This window comes from Cydia pomonella, chromosome 3 (assembly GCF_033807575.1).
Source record: "Cydia pomonella isolate Wapato2018A chromosome 3, ilCydPomo1, whole genome shotgun sequence".
NCBI classification, from domain to species: Eukaryota; Metazoa; Arthropoda; class Insecta; order Lepidoptera; family Tortricidae; genus Cydia; species Cydia pomonella.
Window position 1 is genome coordinate 11,132,896 of NC_084705.1, and position 16,373 is coordinate 11,149,268.

Consider the following 16,373-nt stretch of genomic DNA (forward strand, 5'->3'; position numbering starts at 1 on the left):
GACACACGCACAACAAAATGACATCATTCTGACATCATGTGAATGACATAATTTAATTATACATACTTATACCAAACATATACTTGGGCCAGACAGGCAGTCTAAAGAAATCGATCGACGCATCGAAAACGCCTCCAAGAGCTTCTGGTCCATGAAGGCGCTATGAAGGCAACCTTCCACTGACACAAAATTTGTCGGATCTTCCAAAAAAAGTGGTGTTAAGTGATTCAGGTTTAGATAATCATAAACTGAAAAAAAAAATGTTTTCATCACACATACTCGATAAATATCTTATTTCATGCAGGTATACTTAAGGACAAAGGCATGTATTGTTCCCGCGGGAGTTATGGAATGTGAAAAAAACTATAACTACCTAGAGAGTAATAGATTTTTGACGAATGTTTGAATGTCACCATATTTAAGAATTACTTTGCTAATAATTTAGTTATTTTTTCTTCACATGTATGATTAAAGACATTATGTGTAACTCCAGGGGTGCAAATATTGCAAATGAGGTCTCTTAAGACATCTAAATGCAAGACACCCACAGACTGGAGTGCATCTAAAGACCTCGTTTGCAAATTCACACTTATAGACCTACGTAAGTATTATTCCTCCTAACTCCTAACGTAACTCTTTACATTGCGGTTTCCATCTGAATAAATGAAATTTAATGAGAACATCGCAGCAATTTACGGAGATTCGTGTTTCATTGACAAGTGATTCCGCAAGTTGAATCGTGAATAAAGTTCATTAAGTGACATATAATTTCGGTCGGCAGCTCGTGTCTTTGTAACGTGGAGACATGTAATCTGAGCTTGCCATTCAGAAGCCCATAATACTAGTGCAATATAGACGCCAGTAGGTATATATTATATGAACGGGCCATTATATGAACGGACCTTCTGTAAACGGTGTCCCCAAGTGGTTCGTGATTTTGATTAAATATAATATGTGACCCTTGCTCGAAGCAAATTGTTTTCCGATGAAACAACGGACTGGTTTTCCGTCGCATATTATTCTATGCGATGGTGTGAGATATGTACATACTAGACGTATTTGTAATTTTAATACAACAAACCCGTATTCAATTTCGTACGATACATTTGTATTGAGTAAAAAGTTGCTACTTGTCTGCCACAAAAATGATGTACCTATTTAAGTTAATCAAATTCACGTAATAAGTTATTCTAAGAGATAATAATTATAATGTTTCATAGCGTATTTTATATATTCACCTTGTTCTTATAAATAATAAGTGAACTGGGATAAAAAATAATAATAATAGAGTTAGAGAGAGAATAGCTACTTAAGAGTCACAAGAACCTACCCGCCGGACATACAATCGAATATACGCTGTTATTTTAAAACGATATGCTGAAACAACAAGAAATTTGTTACGAACATTCAAGTAACGTAAACAAGTACAGACACAGATATACAGATGTAGTGCATAATTGTTTTCGATCGTATTTTCACGGAAACGTTCGTATATTTTGTCATGCTTTGTCAGCTTCAGTAAACGTCAGTACACGCACGAAGCGTTTCCTTAAAAATACAATGAAAAGTATGTCTTATGTACTAATTTTCGTTGCTAGAAAGAAAATAGAGCGAATACAAGTTTTTAATACAAGACATTCGCTGTACTAGACTTTGACATATATTACTTCAATATTAATGTCAAGTTTTATGTCATTTCACGCGCGCTCGCCAGCGTGCAGCGCTAACGTGCCGGCTTTGCTGGAGCCCTCCGGCGTCCTCAGGGACGATGGTAAAAGGCCGGGCGGAATGTCATTGATTCCGTGGGAGATGGGACGGGTGTTGGTGTGGGACGCTACATGCGTGGATACACTAGCCCCGTCCCATCTTCATGGCACTTCCGTCTCACCGGGTGCGGCGGCGGATGCGGCTGAGCGAAAAAAATAGCTAAGTACAGCCGCATCGGCCAAGAATATAGTTTTACCCCTTTTGGTGTGGAAACACTTGGCCCGTGGGGTCCCGGTGCCCTAAATTTTTTTGGGGCTTTGTCAAAGAGGCTTGTGGATGCGACTGGGGACCGTAGGGCTGGCAGCTTCCTCGCACAGCGCATTAGTATTGCAATCCAGTAGGGTAATGCTGCCAGCATTTACGGCACCTTGCCGAGGGGTGAATTTTTATTTTAGTTTAGGATTTGGATTTGTCTATTATTATTATTAAGTTCGATGGTTATAATTTAGTTTAGTTTATAAGTTTTTATACAATATTTATGTTATTTGGTTTACTTGAAATGTGTTGTTAAATAAATACAAGTTTTATGTCATTTCAGCTTCTTGTTTTAAAATTAGAGCGTAATTTTTGGCGGCGGTTTCTTGCGACTCTTAAGCCGGCGGCGCCTCGGGCCAGCTTGTGCCATGTCTTACTTAAAAAATTGTGGATAGGTAAGTCCTTCATTATTTACGGACCTATGTTCATCAAAAAATAATGTACTTAATTAATATAATTATCGTTATCATGACTAATGGTGTTATTACGACCAGAAAACTTTTCTTCTTTATTTGTTTCATACTCAGACGTGCGAAATTGGATTTCTCCTTTATGGCTGCTCTCATATTTGTCACGTGCACACTATGAAACTTATTTCGATTAACTTCGTGTGACCAACATGAAAATAATATGCCTGAGTAATTCAGAATGAGAACAGGAAGGGAATGGATACCAAACTAAGACAAGGTTTATTAAACACGGTGTTAGCTTAACATCTTGTATCTACTCATAACGTTGTAATCATTACTAATAAGTTATTATATCTCTAGTAGTTTTTATAACTATTAGTAGCCCTATCAGTAGGAAAGTCTCCGCTGTCAGTTCTTCCATCTATCTGCCAGTAAGTATATCTGTAGGTCTATGGGTTAATAGAACCGAAATTAGTTGACAGAATGTGTTTTTATATTGCAACTTATAGACACAAATAGGTAAAAGGTCCCACCTCCATAAACAACGTGATTTCTTGGTGTTTTTTACGATCGGTCGGTCGGCGGGATCAATTTTCCAATACGTTAGAAGTAGACAGTAGAAAAATTGCAAACAATGTGTGTTTCTTTTACCACTTCAACAATAAACGTATTTAGGAACCGGCCCAGCGTGAATCAATCTCAATAAAAAAATTAAAATAGTATAAAACTACACTTACCTAAAAAATCTCAATTGCCTATAAAAAGAACACCAACATCCAGTTCGGCCTGCAGCATGGACCCTATTCCACTGGCGGTTTTAACCCTCCGTAATGTACAATGTAAAAAGTATACAACGGCATGGGAACCCCACATCACACCATAACTAGACTAATAAAATTATTTACAATTAGTTTTTAAAACTGGAGTTTAATTATTTTTTTTATATAGAAAAAAATTTTGGTCACACTCGTCGTGTTTATTACTTTAGATGAAAAACGATTGCATTTGAAATTGATTTTGTTTAATGCTCCGTGACGTAATTTGGCCTTCTACTTTAACAAAGTTACAAACATTATGTGGTAAGAGTGTTGTGTTAAACTATTGATATGTTGTAATTTTTTTTAAATAAACGTGTCACGTTTTGTCAAATAATTTCTGTAATTAGAAGTTTACTGTTATGGAAGGTAGAGGCAAGGAACACAAACTCCTTAGGCAGAATTGTTGCAAAAGTGTCCAGCTGTCAGCTATAAATAATAGTTCCAAATCTCTCCAGAGTAGCGCTAGAGTAGCTAAGAACCTAGGCGTCATTGACGGAGTGAAGTGCGCTGTCTATAATTAGATTTTTTTCTCAAGTATTCTAAGTATTGTAGCGCCACCTATTTATGGTATTTTGTCGAACACTTTTTGGTATATGGAGATTTTGTTCCTTGCCTCTACCTTCCATATTTACTGTTTTGCTAACTAGATAACAAAAAGGAGCATCTACGTTGAATTGAAGCTCCACGCTACGTGGTGTCTTTAAAGTATATGATGATATGATATGTCTACAGTTGAGCGTTTACAGTTGTTCATAAAGTAACGAGTTTCATAAAGGTTTCGTGTGTAGCCATGATAAATCTAATTCAATTACGTAAGTACTTATTAAAACTGCGTTTAAAAATATTCCTATGTGGATAATAAAATGTTATAACCACTATTAGTGGTTATAACATTACACTGGTAATCAATGTATCGACATGGGCACGAAAACTTCTACCTAATAGGTACCTTTAATTTTTGATGTTTATTGCAGTATTTATTTATTTTATTCAACATACCATTTGTGCCGGAATAGAAATACGAATTGAAGCAGATGACGCCATAAAAATTTTGAACAGTTTTGTAATGTCTCCAATATATAAAAGCATTAAACACGACTTCAGAAAGTCTGCTTCTGATTACAATAATCCATATCACCCCGAGGATGACGTATTATCTAACAATGGAGTGATTTCTAGTACACAAGCAACAACTGAATCGCCAGAAGATGCTAAGCTAGAAACTGATAACAAAAAGTATAGTGATAAAGTCAGCGAAGATGAGTTGGCTGATACTTTGGACGAGCACAGTATAAATAATACTACTACAATCCCAGATAATGAATTTCACCAGAATGACACTAGCATTTTAGAGATCGTTGATAAGAAAAATGCGATACCGAAAATGAATGAAGGGGATTTCCAAGATTATCAGCCCTTGAAAAGAAGATTTTCTGTTTTAAAAGGTGAATAAAAGTGTGAAGTTGAAAAAATAATTGTTATTAGACCATATGGTGTTTGTTAAGATGTAGTTAATTGCATATACATAGAAGAAACGTAGGTAATCGGAAAACTACGTATGACTTATTTAATATAGGTCTGTAAATCTAATTAGTAATTACTCATGATCGTAATAACAAGTAACAGGTATTCGTATGTACCTACAATTATTCACTAGCAACTTGTTCTCCTTTCCGTACCTACGGTATTGTGGATCTAGAAACCCTGTAATGATTACCTGTGTGACAGATGGGATTGTGACACCATCTGTTCAGGACATTGCCTGTCTCAATACAGAGCGTAATATTCTGATTCTGACGTTTTTTGGTATTTATAGTATTTATAGTTATAGAGACATGATAAAATCAAATAAAAACATAAGTTTTAGTTCGATTTATAATACTCGTTATTGTCCTGTAAGCAAAACTAGCACGTATTCTTTATATATTTCAACGGGATAACCATAACGGGTGATAGAGCCCGCTGAAAGACAGCTATTAAAAAACAACAAAAAATCACTTTTTGTAGGCCGCTCCAAATCATATTTTTAATTTTTATTATTCTAATTAATACAAAAATAGATATAAAAATAGTCCATTAAGATTTATATTAGCAAATCTTACATTTAACTTAAACCAAGTTAATACTAAGGGTACATAGGTTTAGGGTTTTTTCTAATTATTATTAATATTAATTTCCATTATTATAGTTAGTTTAGTTTATAAATTTTGATACAATATTTATATTTAATTGTTTCTTAATGTTTCAAGTCTATAAATTGTGTTTAATTTTAAATTAGTCAGTTAATACTTATCTTTAGGTATACGTATGTACCCCTAGTGTAAATTTATTCGACGGCGTAACGTGGCGTACGCGTTTGCGTTGTCTCATTTTGTATGGGATTTTGAGTTTCCAAAACGTTTCGCTTGGCGCGCTGTTTCTAAATTCCATACTAAATGAGACTTAACGCAAACGCGTACGTCACGTCACGAAATCGAATAAATTTTATACTAGGGGCTCTGGTTATCTATAATGTCTGCAAGAAATTCGAATGATTTTGAGAAATTTAACCCCCAAGGGGGTGAAAAGGAGGGTGAAAGTTTGTATGGGCTTCAAGTTTTATTATAAGCTAGGAATTTGAATCTTCGTATAAAGGTATTTTATTATAATATTTCAAAACTTATTTCAGGGATTTTTAAAATTAAATGGGGTAGAAAATCTTAAGGGAGTTAAAATTGAATAGAAAATCGAGAATTAGAAAGGATTTGAAAGTTTGTATTGAGTTAGAACATTTTTTGATTGGAGGATTTGATACTTTGTAATAAGGCATGATCAAAATACAACAAAAATCGTTTTTGAAAATTCACGCCCTAAGGTGTTAAAAATGGGTTGAAAGTTTATATCGGGTACAAATTCTTTGAAACTTCGGTTGAAGGTTTGTTTCGGGATTTTTTTTTGTGAGGATAATAAATTTCTTAGATAAACCAAGATAAACACAAAATTAAATCTAAATAGAAAACAAGGAAAGCTTTTATAATGATGCCCCAAGAGGTTGAAAAAGGGATTGAAAGTTGAAATCGGGTATGAATACTTTTATTATATACTACACCACAAGTGCGATCGTAGAAACTTCTTAGAAAACAAGAAAAGATACGTTCTTGTTAGAAAACAGCAATTGAACAATTAAATGGGGTAGAAAACCTTAAGGGAGTTAAAATGGAATAGAAAATCGTTGTTCAAACGATATACTTTAAACTTCATTTTCAGCGGTTTGGAAAATACTTCTTCTATGGAGGTTGAGAGAGGCAACAGCTAGTGTACATATAAACTAATCTGGTAAATTATAAGTTCTCTGACTTAGATGTGTTAACTTAAATATTCAATATTACTTTAATCACCTTCAACAAAACGAACCCATTAACAACAGTATAAAGTCCTGCAATACATTTTGCTCATTGAATTTAATACTTAAGTTATAAACGAAGCTTTTATACACATACATACCTACATCATTGGAGTAGATTATGATATTCAACCCTTGTTTAAATTTGCGTGAAATTTGCTTTCATGATTGCTGCAAAACGCTTAGCGAATATTCAAAGATTAGTTTAAGTGCTTAGTAGTACGTAGTTTTTATGTTATTTATTTATTTAATCTTTATTGCACAATACAGGAAGGTACAAATGGCGGACTTAATGCCTTAAGGCATTCTCTATATACCAGTCAACCAATGGGTTAAGCCAGAAAGATTAAGTACGTGCAGTGTATTTTAAAGTAAATGCATTTTTAACTATGACTATATTTAATATATAATATATATTGATAAACTTACACATTAAACATACATATATTGATACATACATAATTATACCAAGTGTGAAGCATTTGTAATATGTAATTTTTAAATTTATAATACGTTAACAACGACAAACCGAATCGGATAAGTAGGTAACGAAACTAATATGATTTAAAATCCGTGAATAAATAGGAAACTAGGAATAAAACCATGAATCGAATTGGCAGATGTTTACGATTTAAACCTCTTTTAGCTTAGCTTTATTGCCAAGGCTCACAAAGAGTTTTTTCGAAACCGACTGCCATCTGATTTGAGGAGTTAGACCTCATGAAACCATCATTAGAACTAGACCTTAACACAAATATTCCTTCAGAACTTACTTAAGCAAGTTCAAACATAATAAAGAGGACAAATCACCAAAAGTGAAATATGCGTTCTTAAAGTTCTGGTCATCATAAATAGTTTCACTTCATTAAATTACACTGTTTTGGATGAAAATGTTTGGTTTAATAATAAAATAATAAATAAATAAATATTATAGGGACATTCTTTGGTTTGTTGATGAAAATACTAAAATCGATATATGTATGCCTATGAGATTTGAGGAGTTCCCTGGATTCCTCATAGAACCCATCATCAAAACGGGGTTTCGACAAAAATGGGACCAACTAAGGACAATAGATTATGCTAAGTAAAAAAAAATGTAACTTTGTAACTAAATTTATTATAATAAACAGTTTAATTTTTTTTATTCAAACAAAAAATATTCTATCCTATCGTTTCAGAAATGACGGAGTTCTAAAATAACATACATTAAAAAAAAATACGGTGGAATTGATAAGCTCCTCCTTTTTTTGAAGTCGGTTAAAAAATCACTAACAACGCTATAACTGTTACGTCTTCGCTACGCTTAAACCGCTGAATCGATTTATATGGAGATAGATTGAAATCCGAGCAAGGACATAGGATAGTTTTTGTCAATCATCATCACCATTCTACACTTACGAAATCGCGGACAGGAGCTAGTATAATATAATAATGATCTAAAAAACATGTGACATCTGCAAATAATAACCCTAGGAATGGACTGTAAGCCAGAAATAGATTTTCTCAAAGATGCCTGGAATTATTGGATTTACATTCGTAATAATAGGCTGCAAATTATCCTGTTATGCGCGCTTGAGGTATGAGCGAGGCGGGGCAATGGATTTTCGATATTTTCCTAATGCCGAGGTTTTCTTTCGGGGCTTCTTTAAAAAAGGAATGTAAAGTGTACAGGATTTTGAAGGCTCGGCAACGCGCATGTAACACAACTGGAGTTGCAGGCGTCTATAAGCTTCAGTGACTCCTAATAATTAGGCGGGCAGTATGCTGGATTGCCACCGACGTAAATAAAATAGAAAGATTGACGGCCTAGGCCGGTAAAGTGACTTCGAATTCTTCGAAGGCATATCACGCGCTGCGCAGTGTATTGAACTGTTAGGTTATTATTGGTTTTTGGGTTCCGTACCTCAAAAGGAAAAAATGAATCCTTATAGGATCCTGCGACCCAAAGACGGACATACATATACCGTAAACAAATTAATTTTAAATGTAGGGGGACTTTTGGGGTGTAAATGAGAAAATTTTGTAACAAACTACCTACCTGGGGAACTATCTCCACCTTACAGAAAACCGCAGCCAAATAATAATAGACCCTACTCATAATGTTGTGTTCCTGCCGGTGAGTAAGACCGCCTTATGCAGCAGGAAAGTAAATTGGGTCCGTACGCGTACAAATTCCATTATGTTCGAGACATATTGATGCATCTCAGTATCGAACTCTGCCAAGTGAAATGCGTAAATTAATGGATTTTGCTTATACTTTATTTTTATATGATTAAGTTAGTGGGTTTAGTGTTCAACAATACAATTCGACCCAAACCTTTATGCAACACTATAGATGATTGCCGGGCTATAACGGCGAGAATCGAAAATTTCGATCAACTCTCTGCCATTGTAATGACGCCTTAATTGGAGTAAAAGAGATAGTTGCTCGAAATTTACGACTTTCGATGTTCTCGGTAGGCCCTCAGCCGGCCTAGCCAAGGTGACAATCGCTATCGCTACGACAACGAAACACTTTGTGTCTCTCTATCACTCTTTTATATTAGTGCGACAGTGACAGTTGCGTTTCAATTCCTACGGAGCGTGAGTGATTTGCATGTTGGCTACGCGGCCTGATTAGATACAAATTACCAAATAAGGCACGTGCCGCCACGTTAAAAGAGGTCAAATGAATGTCAAATGCAAAATTTGGAATAACGGTGTAATACTATTTCTTTTATAAAAATGTTTTTTGAAGGTTCATGCGTTATACAACTTTGGGATATCCTTATTATTTTTAGAAAATAAAATTAATCAATCAAATATTACTTCCGTGGTACCGAGGAGGTAGACTTTTATATAGTGTTTGTGTGGAGGTCAACTTAAGGTTAATTTAAATTTAAAATGGTTAGTAAAGATAAATAAAAAAATCGGCCAAGTGCGAGTCGGACTCACTTTTTTGTATGGGAGCCCCCTTAAATATTTATTTTATTCTGTTTTTAGTATTTGTTGTTATAGCGGCAACAGAAATACGTAATCTGTAGAAATTTCAAGTGGCTAACTAACACAGTTCATGAGATACAGCCTGGTGACAGGCGGACGGACGGACGGACGGACAGAGGAGTTTCAGTAATCCCGTTTGACCCTTTGGGTACGGAACCCCAAAAAGGTAAGTAATAGATTTAGATTTAGATATTTATTCTCATAATATAAAATTACAGTATAAATTATGCTAAACTGAATTTATATAAATTATGATCGTCATTAATATTTCCATAATATCATTTAACAGAATAATAAATACAATTAAAAAAATGTTTCAAGAATAATAAATGTTCTGTCAACAATAAAATTGTATACGAAATATAATGAAAACAAAATACGGGAATAACTAAGTACGAGTATGTATCTCCTAATTATCGTCATGTTCTAAAAATTAGGTACGTTTTAACTTAGTACACTCTGTTTTTTATATGTATTCTTATTTGTATTCATGTGTTTAAACTACAAATAGAGTTCCTAACACTTCTTAACTATTTATCTTAAAATTATAAGCTATCATAAGATAAATTTTAAGCCGAATTTAACCTTTTGTTCCATCTAATGTGATTTGTGGTACGCAATAAAGATTTGACTTTGACTTTGAATATATTTTTAGTTACTTTACTATAACATGGTTTACTTAGCTTCGTTCAGTATATTTATGATTAAATATAAAAAAAATGTCCCATTAAATTTGGTTGAAAGTTAATAGTCACGGATATTTATACTTGCAAAATTTAACCACTGAATTACTGCGGCCGTTTTCACAGAATGATCAGCTAGATTGCTAGTACCTGCACTAATGATTGTTTTCCTAAACACTCACAGCTCACCAACAGGCTACCAGCGCTTCCTAAACGTTTTATGTTATGAATATATACTATACTATCACGCTAATCTCATAAACGTATGCCCGGAGATGTCTCTTTACCTACTTTAGTTTATCTGGGGCCACGGTGGTGTCCCTGCGAAGACGAGACAAGGGAAGCGGAATTATACATCAATACTATAGGAATACAATTATCATAAAAAATTACCAAGTCCCACAGTAATATAGATATAATATTCCTAAAGATGGAGTCTAAGCCAGCTGTCATCGTAGCCTCACACACACAGCCACATTTTTATGTACGATTAACAATAAGGAACCGGACGTTGTGGTCATGTCGATCAAATCATATCGATAAACTATCGTCATTTTTTACAATTTTAATTTTACTTGAAAGGATTTTAAATACCTAAAATGAACGGATAACTGTTATAACACAACTTTACATATTTTTACTAACCAGAATGTTTTGTGAGTCGATATTACAATAATCAACAGCGGAAATCCATGGTACACCGGCGTAAACCAACTAAAATAATTGCGTTATTTTATTATATCATAAAGCATTCATTATTTATTAACATTTCTATGATGTTCATTTTTAGTGAAGATATCAAAGCTTCAATTCATGGCATTGACATATAAATCTAAGGACGGGCCTTACTGCCAATAAGAATGGGGCCAGGCCGTTCCGCTGTATACAGATTATCTCTATAGAGATTATCGATATATAACATCATTAAAATCGACAAGTCCACACCCCTACAAACATGCTAAAAATATACATTTATACGCACACATACACAACTTGTCCACCACCAAAAAGATACTACTCCTAAAAATACGTGTAACACCTCATTAGATTCGTAATGATGTCTAAAAAATTTATTCGAAGCGTTTATTCGCACATAAGAAATATCAAAAGTTATTACCTAACTAAAAACGGGGGAAAACTGTAGGTATTTCTTACTGCCCATTGGGGGAGATAATGATCTCAAAAAGTAAGAATTTAAAAAGAAATCAGAATTAATATTATAAAAGAGGAGGATATTTCCAATAGAATTAAACCTTCCAATACACGATGATGAGGTAGCGAGCCTCAAGGAGGCCAGAGAAGCATGGTGCCAGTCGTGTCCGAGTGCGGACATCCCAGACGCCAGGCACATTCAACGGGCTTCCCCTCGGGCCCTCGTCTAGAGGTAGTCCATGCCTCACTTATAGAAAACAGCCCGGACGATTTTGAACGCGCTCGCATTCTAGCGCTTTCTGCCTCCGAGTCGGGCCACTGGTTACAGGCTCTCCCTTCGAAGGCGATTGGCACGGTTCAGGACCCAAGTAGCTTAAGAATAATAATAGGCTTGAGGTTTGGGTCCAGAATATATGTTTCTCACACGTACGCCTGCGGTAAAAGTGTGGACCAGCTGGGCCGCCATGGCCTCTCTTGCGCTAAAAGCGCCGACTGCCTATATCGCCACGGCACTATCAACGATTTGGCCCGTCGCGCACTTGCCACCGTCTCTGTGCCTACAGTTTTAGAACCAGTGGGCAAGGTGAGAGACGATGGCAAGCGTCCCGACGGAACCACGTTAGTAGTTAGTTAGGAAGGGCCCTGGTGTGGGACGCAACGTCTGTCGACACCTTTGTACAGTCCCACATTGTACAGCCGGTGCTGCGGCTGACCAGGTCCAAATGCTCAAGCGCCGCAAATACCTCGGCCGTACTCAACGACTATGAGTTTGTGGCGCTCGCAGTTGAGATTTTGGGTCCCTGGTTAGCCGATATGAAAGTATTCATGCCGCAGGCCTGATTTATTGGACGGGAGGTTCTCTTTGTTTATGTTGGGTTTATTATTATTTTGTATTTTCTCTTCTATTAATTTCTTGGTTATTTTCTATACTTAATTTTATTTTATTAACTCTAGTTTTCATTTTCCTTCTAAATCATTTAATTATAATTCGTATCAATATTCCATACTTGTCGTATAAATAGAAAAGTCCACACTTGCAGAACTGTATCTCCATTATTTGTACTTTTTATTCAACGCTGAACATACATAGCCTTCCGCGTCTCATTTTCAGGATACGTGTGCGGCATAAAAATGAGAGTACGTAACATTCAATATTGTTTTGTATAGTTTAGTATTAGTTAATAATGTAATCTTTATAACTTTATTATATTTTTGGAAAAAAGTGAGTTATTAAAAGAATTATACATATATATATATATATATATATATATATATATATATATATATAATTTTATAGGTATTAACTAATTTTAAAGGTATTTTAAACATGTCAAAAAATCTAATCTTGTCGGGAATTCATCTTAAAGTTATTTTTTCAACAAGTTAGGCAATTATTAAATAGCAAATTTTTCTCGAATTTTTGTGTTTATTGTAAATTTAAAAAAAAAAATTTTAGCGTAAAAACATTTCGCCTCGTAGAACCCTTCTTATATACGCACTTAACAAGATCATGTTATAAAATGTTTAGTAAAATTAATACTTTGTTTAAAAAAAAAATTAGAATAATAGTGAAAACTAATAAAAAATTTAAAATCAAGGTGTCAAGGACCGGTCCTACCGCGTGAGGCGACAGAGGGGAACGCAGGGCGCGGGGGACGACTCCGCGCCAGAGCCGATACAACCACCATCACGATCGCGCGCGCGCATCCCTCAAGAATAATCCGAAATAATAACGTTAGCATGTAACTTTCCGAATTAAATGTTTATAATATCTTATTGTGTCCGTTGAGACACGGTGAAATAAAAAACCAATTTGTGTTGCTCTGAAAAGAGAGTACATTTTTATTAAGAACAAAGGTACAATGTATGCATGAAATGCATGTTTCATTGGACAAAAACTTAACTATAACTCTTACCTGAAAAGAGAAACAACATTTAAGGCTAATATTCCACGTATATCTTTATATTTTAGTTTATTCTTCATGTAACGTTATTTATTCAACGACTCCCTTGACATTTGACACGTCAAACTATATGTCAGTTCAAACACAAGTGTCACAGATAAAATATACAATGAATGAAGGAGAAGGCTTCATTTACATCTCCCCCTCCCACTCAGAAATATCATATCATGATATTTATACATATTCTATACTACCTAGGTACTTAAAATTATTTTGATATTGGAACAAGTTTAGTTATGTGGAAAAAATTTGACTCCAATTTCCTGTGTCCCGTGTTTACCTTATAAATCGAGTTTGATATTTTTTCTATGATTTAAACGGACCAATTTTTACTTCATCCAGTTTCTTTCTATTTAAGCGATTTCCGTTTTCAACGTATACCAAGTCTCCTACTTTGAGCTCACACATTTTCCTGTTCTTATCATATTGTTGTTTATTGTAATTATGTGATTTTATCGTATTCTCTAATGCAATTTTTCTATCTTCTACTAAATTCTTCCACGTTCCTCCTTGCTTCAATTCTACCGGAAGAATATCTACACTTTGTCTTTCCAGCAAATATTTTGGAGAAAATCCTGTCACTGTATGTTCGGTTTCATTATACCGTTGGGTACATTCGTGAGCAATGGTTGTCCATGCCAACTTATCCTTTCTTTCATTAATTTTACACCTGATTTTATTGACCAGAGTTTGGTTTAATCTCTCGTTTAATCCGTTAGAAAATGGAGCATTTACTGCAGTAAATATAATGGGTATACCTACATGTTCTAAAAAGAGTTTAAATTCTCTTGAGTTTATACCCGGGTACTGATCAGACAGAATCATACCAATTTTACTGCCCTGAGGAACTTTTTGAACCAGCTTTATAAAATCACTAGCATTCTGTGTTTTTGATGTCAAGACAAAGGCATGTCTTGTAAAATGATCTACAAGTAAATGCAAATATGTTTTTGTGGAGCGTGAGCCACCAAATCCACCAATAGTATCTATAGACACTATTTCAAATGGGTATGTAGCAGGACCTAAATGTGACATTAATCCAAATTTATATTTGCCTCTAGATTTATTTTTTATGCAAATTTTACAGTTGTCACAAAACTCTCTGATATGCTTAGATAAATTTTTTGCTACATAAAAAGGTTTGATCTTGCTTTCCATTTGTTTTATGCCTATGTGACAGTAATAATTATGTGTGTTTTCAATTATCTTCTTACAAAAATCCTCAGTTAGAATAATCTTATCTTTTTTTTTTTTTTTATAGTATACATGATCTTTTAGCTTCAGTTTGTTTCTATTTTGTCTTATATCTTCATTATTATCTTGGTCATTTATTATGTCCTCTAGTTTGATAAAATTAACGATTTTTAAAATTTCATGTTGACTTTCGCCTGGCTCTAATACCGGGTTCCTGCTCAAACAATCTGCCTCTAAGTTGTATTTTCCCGGAGAATAAACTACTTCAAAATTAAATTGTGACAGGTAATATGTCAGGTCTCCTAATTCTTCATCCGGCCTAGCTTTCATCCTTTTGGTCAGAGAAAACTGTGAACTTTTCCCCATAAGCCAATGTTGCCAGTATTTTACTGCTTCCTTTATCGCTAAACATTCAAGGTATATAGCTTTTTTCTTTTTCTGAGTGTCATTTAATTTTCTTGAAAAATATGCGCATGGTTTCTCTTCTGCATTATCCTGCGGTTGTTTCAAGATCGCGCCTATGCCTTGGATTGATGCATCCGTGTAAATGTGTATTGGCAGATCCGGATCAAAGATTGCTAAAATTGGTTTTGAACACAGTAGTTTTTTTATGGTCTCAAAGGATTGTTGGCATTTTCCTGACCATATGAATGTCTGTCCTTTTCTTAATAAATTATGTAAAGGATCTAATATAATCGATATATTTGGAATGTATTTCCCGTAAAAGTTTATCTTACCCAAAAACTGACGAACATTTTTTTGTGTTTTTGGTGTTGGGAAATCTTTAATGGCAATTAAATTATCTTTCAGCGGAGATATAGTATTATTTTGTATCTCATGGCCTAAATATTTTACCGAATTTTGTGCGAAGTTACATTTTGAGAATTTCAATCTAAACCCTTCCTTGGATATTGCCTCCAACAGCAAAGATAAGTGTTTTATATGGTCTGCAAATGTTTCTGAAAATATTAAAATATCGTCAATGTAATTTACCGCGAAATCCGACAACTCATGTTTCCTTATAATACTGCTCAGTATTCTCTGAAAAATGGCAGGTGAGGTCTTTAAACCGAAAGGGAGACAGGTCCATTGATAGTGCCCTTCTTGCGTAATAAAAGCAGTTTTTTTTCTATCCTCAACCTTCATAGGGATTGACCAAAATGCTGAGTTTATGTCGAGTGTTGAAAAAAATTTACACTTCCCTGTTCTAATCATTAAGTCCTCAATTAGTGGAAACGGTTGTGATTGAGGAACTACAATTTTGTTTAGGTCTCGAAAATCTATACACAACCTTGTTTTTCTCCCATCTTCTTTCTTGTAAGCTAATGTTACTGGAGCGGCAAAAGGACTATAGGACTCCTCAATTAATTTTTTTTGTAATAGCTGTGATACCTGTTGTTCTATTTCCTTCCTATCCTCAATTGTGCACCTATAAGGCCTTTTACTACAATATTTATCTATTTGTAAGTCAATGTGTGCCTCATAATCTTTCACTGTACCTATATCAAACTTGTCTTTTGCGAAAAGTGCTGTATATTTGCTAATCAGTTCATCTATTTCAGATTGCTGCAGCAAAGTCAGATGATTCACTGCAACAACAAAGTTTTCAACCTCTATGTGTTCATTAAAGTTTATTTCATATCTATTTTTTGTTTCATTTTGAGTTTCTTTTACTAAACATACATTTTTATGTTCTAAGCTCATATTTGTTTTTGTTCCTATCTCGGGACTCGATACACAGGGATACATTATAGCATTTCCGGAAT

General features: G+C 34.5%; 1 protein-coding gene across 1 annotated transcript; it reads left to right on the forward strand.

Moving 5' to 3' along the window:
• Positions 1-3,924: 3,924 nt before the first annotated feature.
• On the forward strand, positions 3,925-16,252 carry LOC133516037 (uncharacterized). Its single transcript, XM_061848725.1, has 3 exons — positions 3,925-4,062; positions 4,225-4,695; positions 16,170-16,252. The coding sequence occupies exons 1-3, from the start codon at positions 4,041-4,043 to the stop codon at positions 16,190-16,192; spliced, it is 516 nt and encodes a 171-aa protein (XP_061704709.1). The 5' UTR covers positions 3,925-4,040; the 3' UTR covers positions 16,193-16,252.
• The last annotated feature ends 121 nt before the right edge of the window (positions 16,253-16,373 follow it).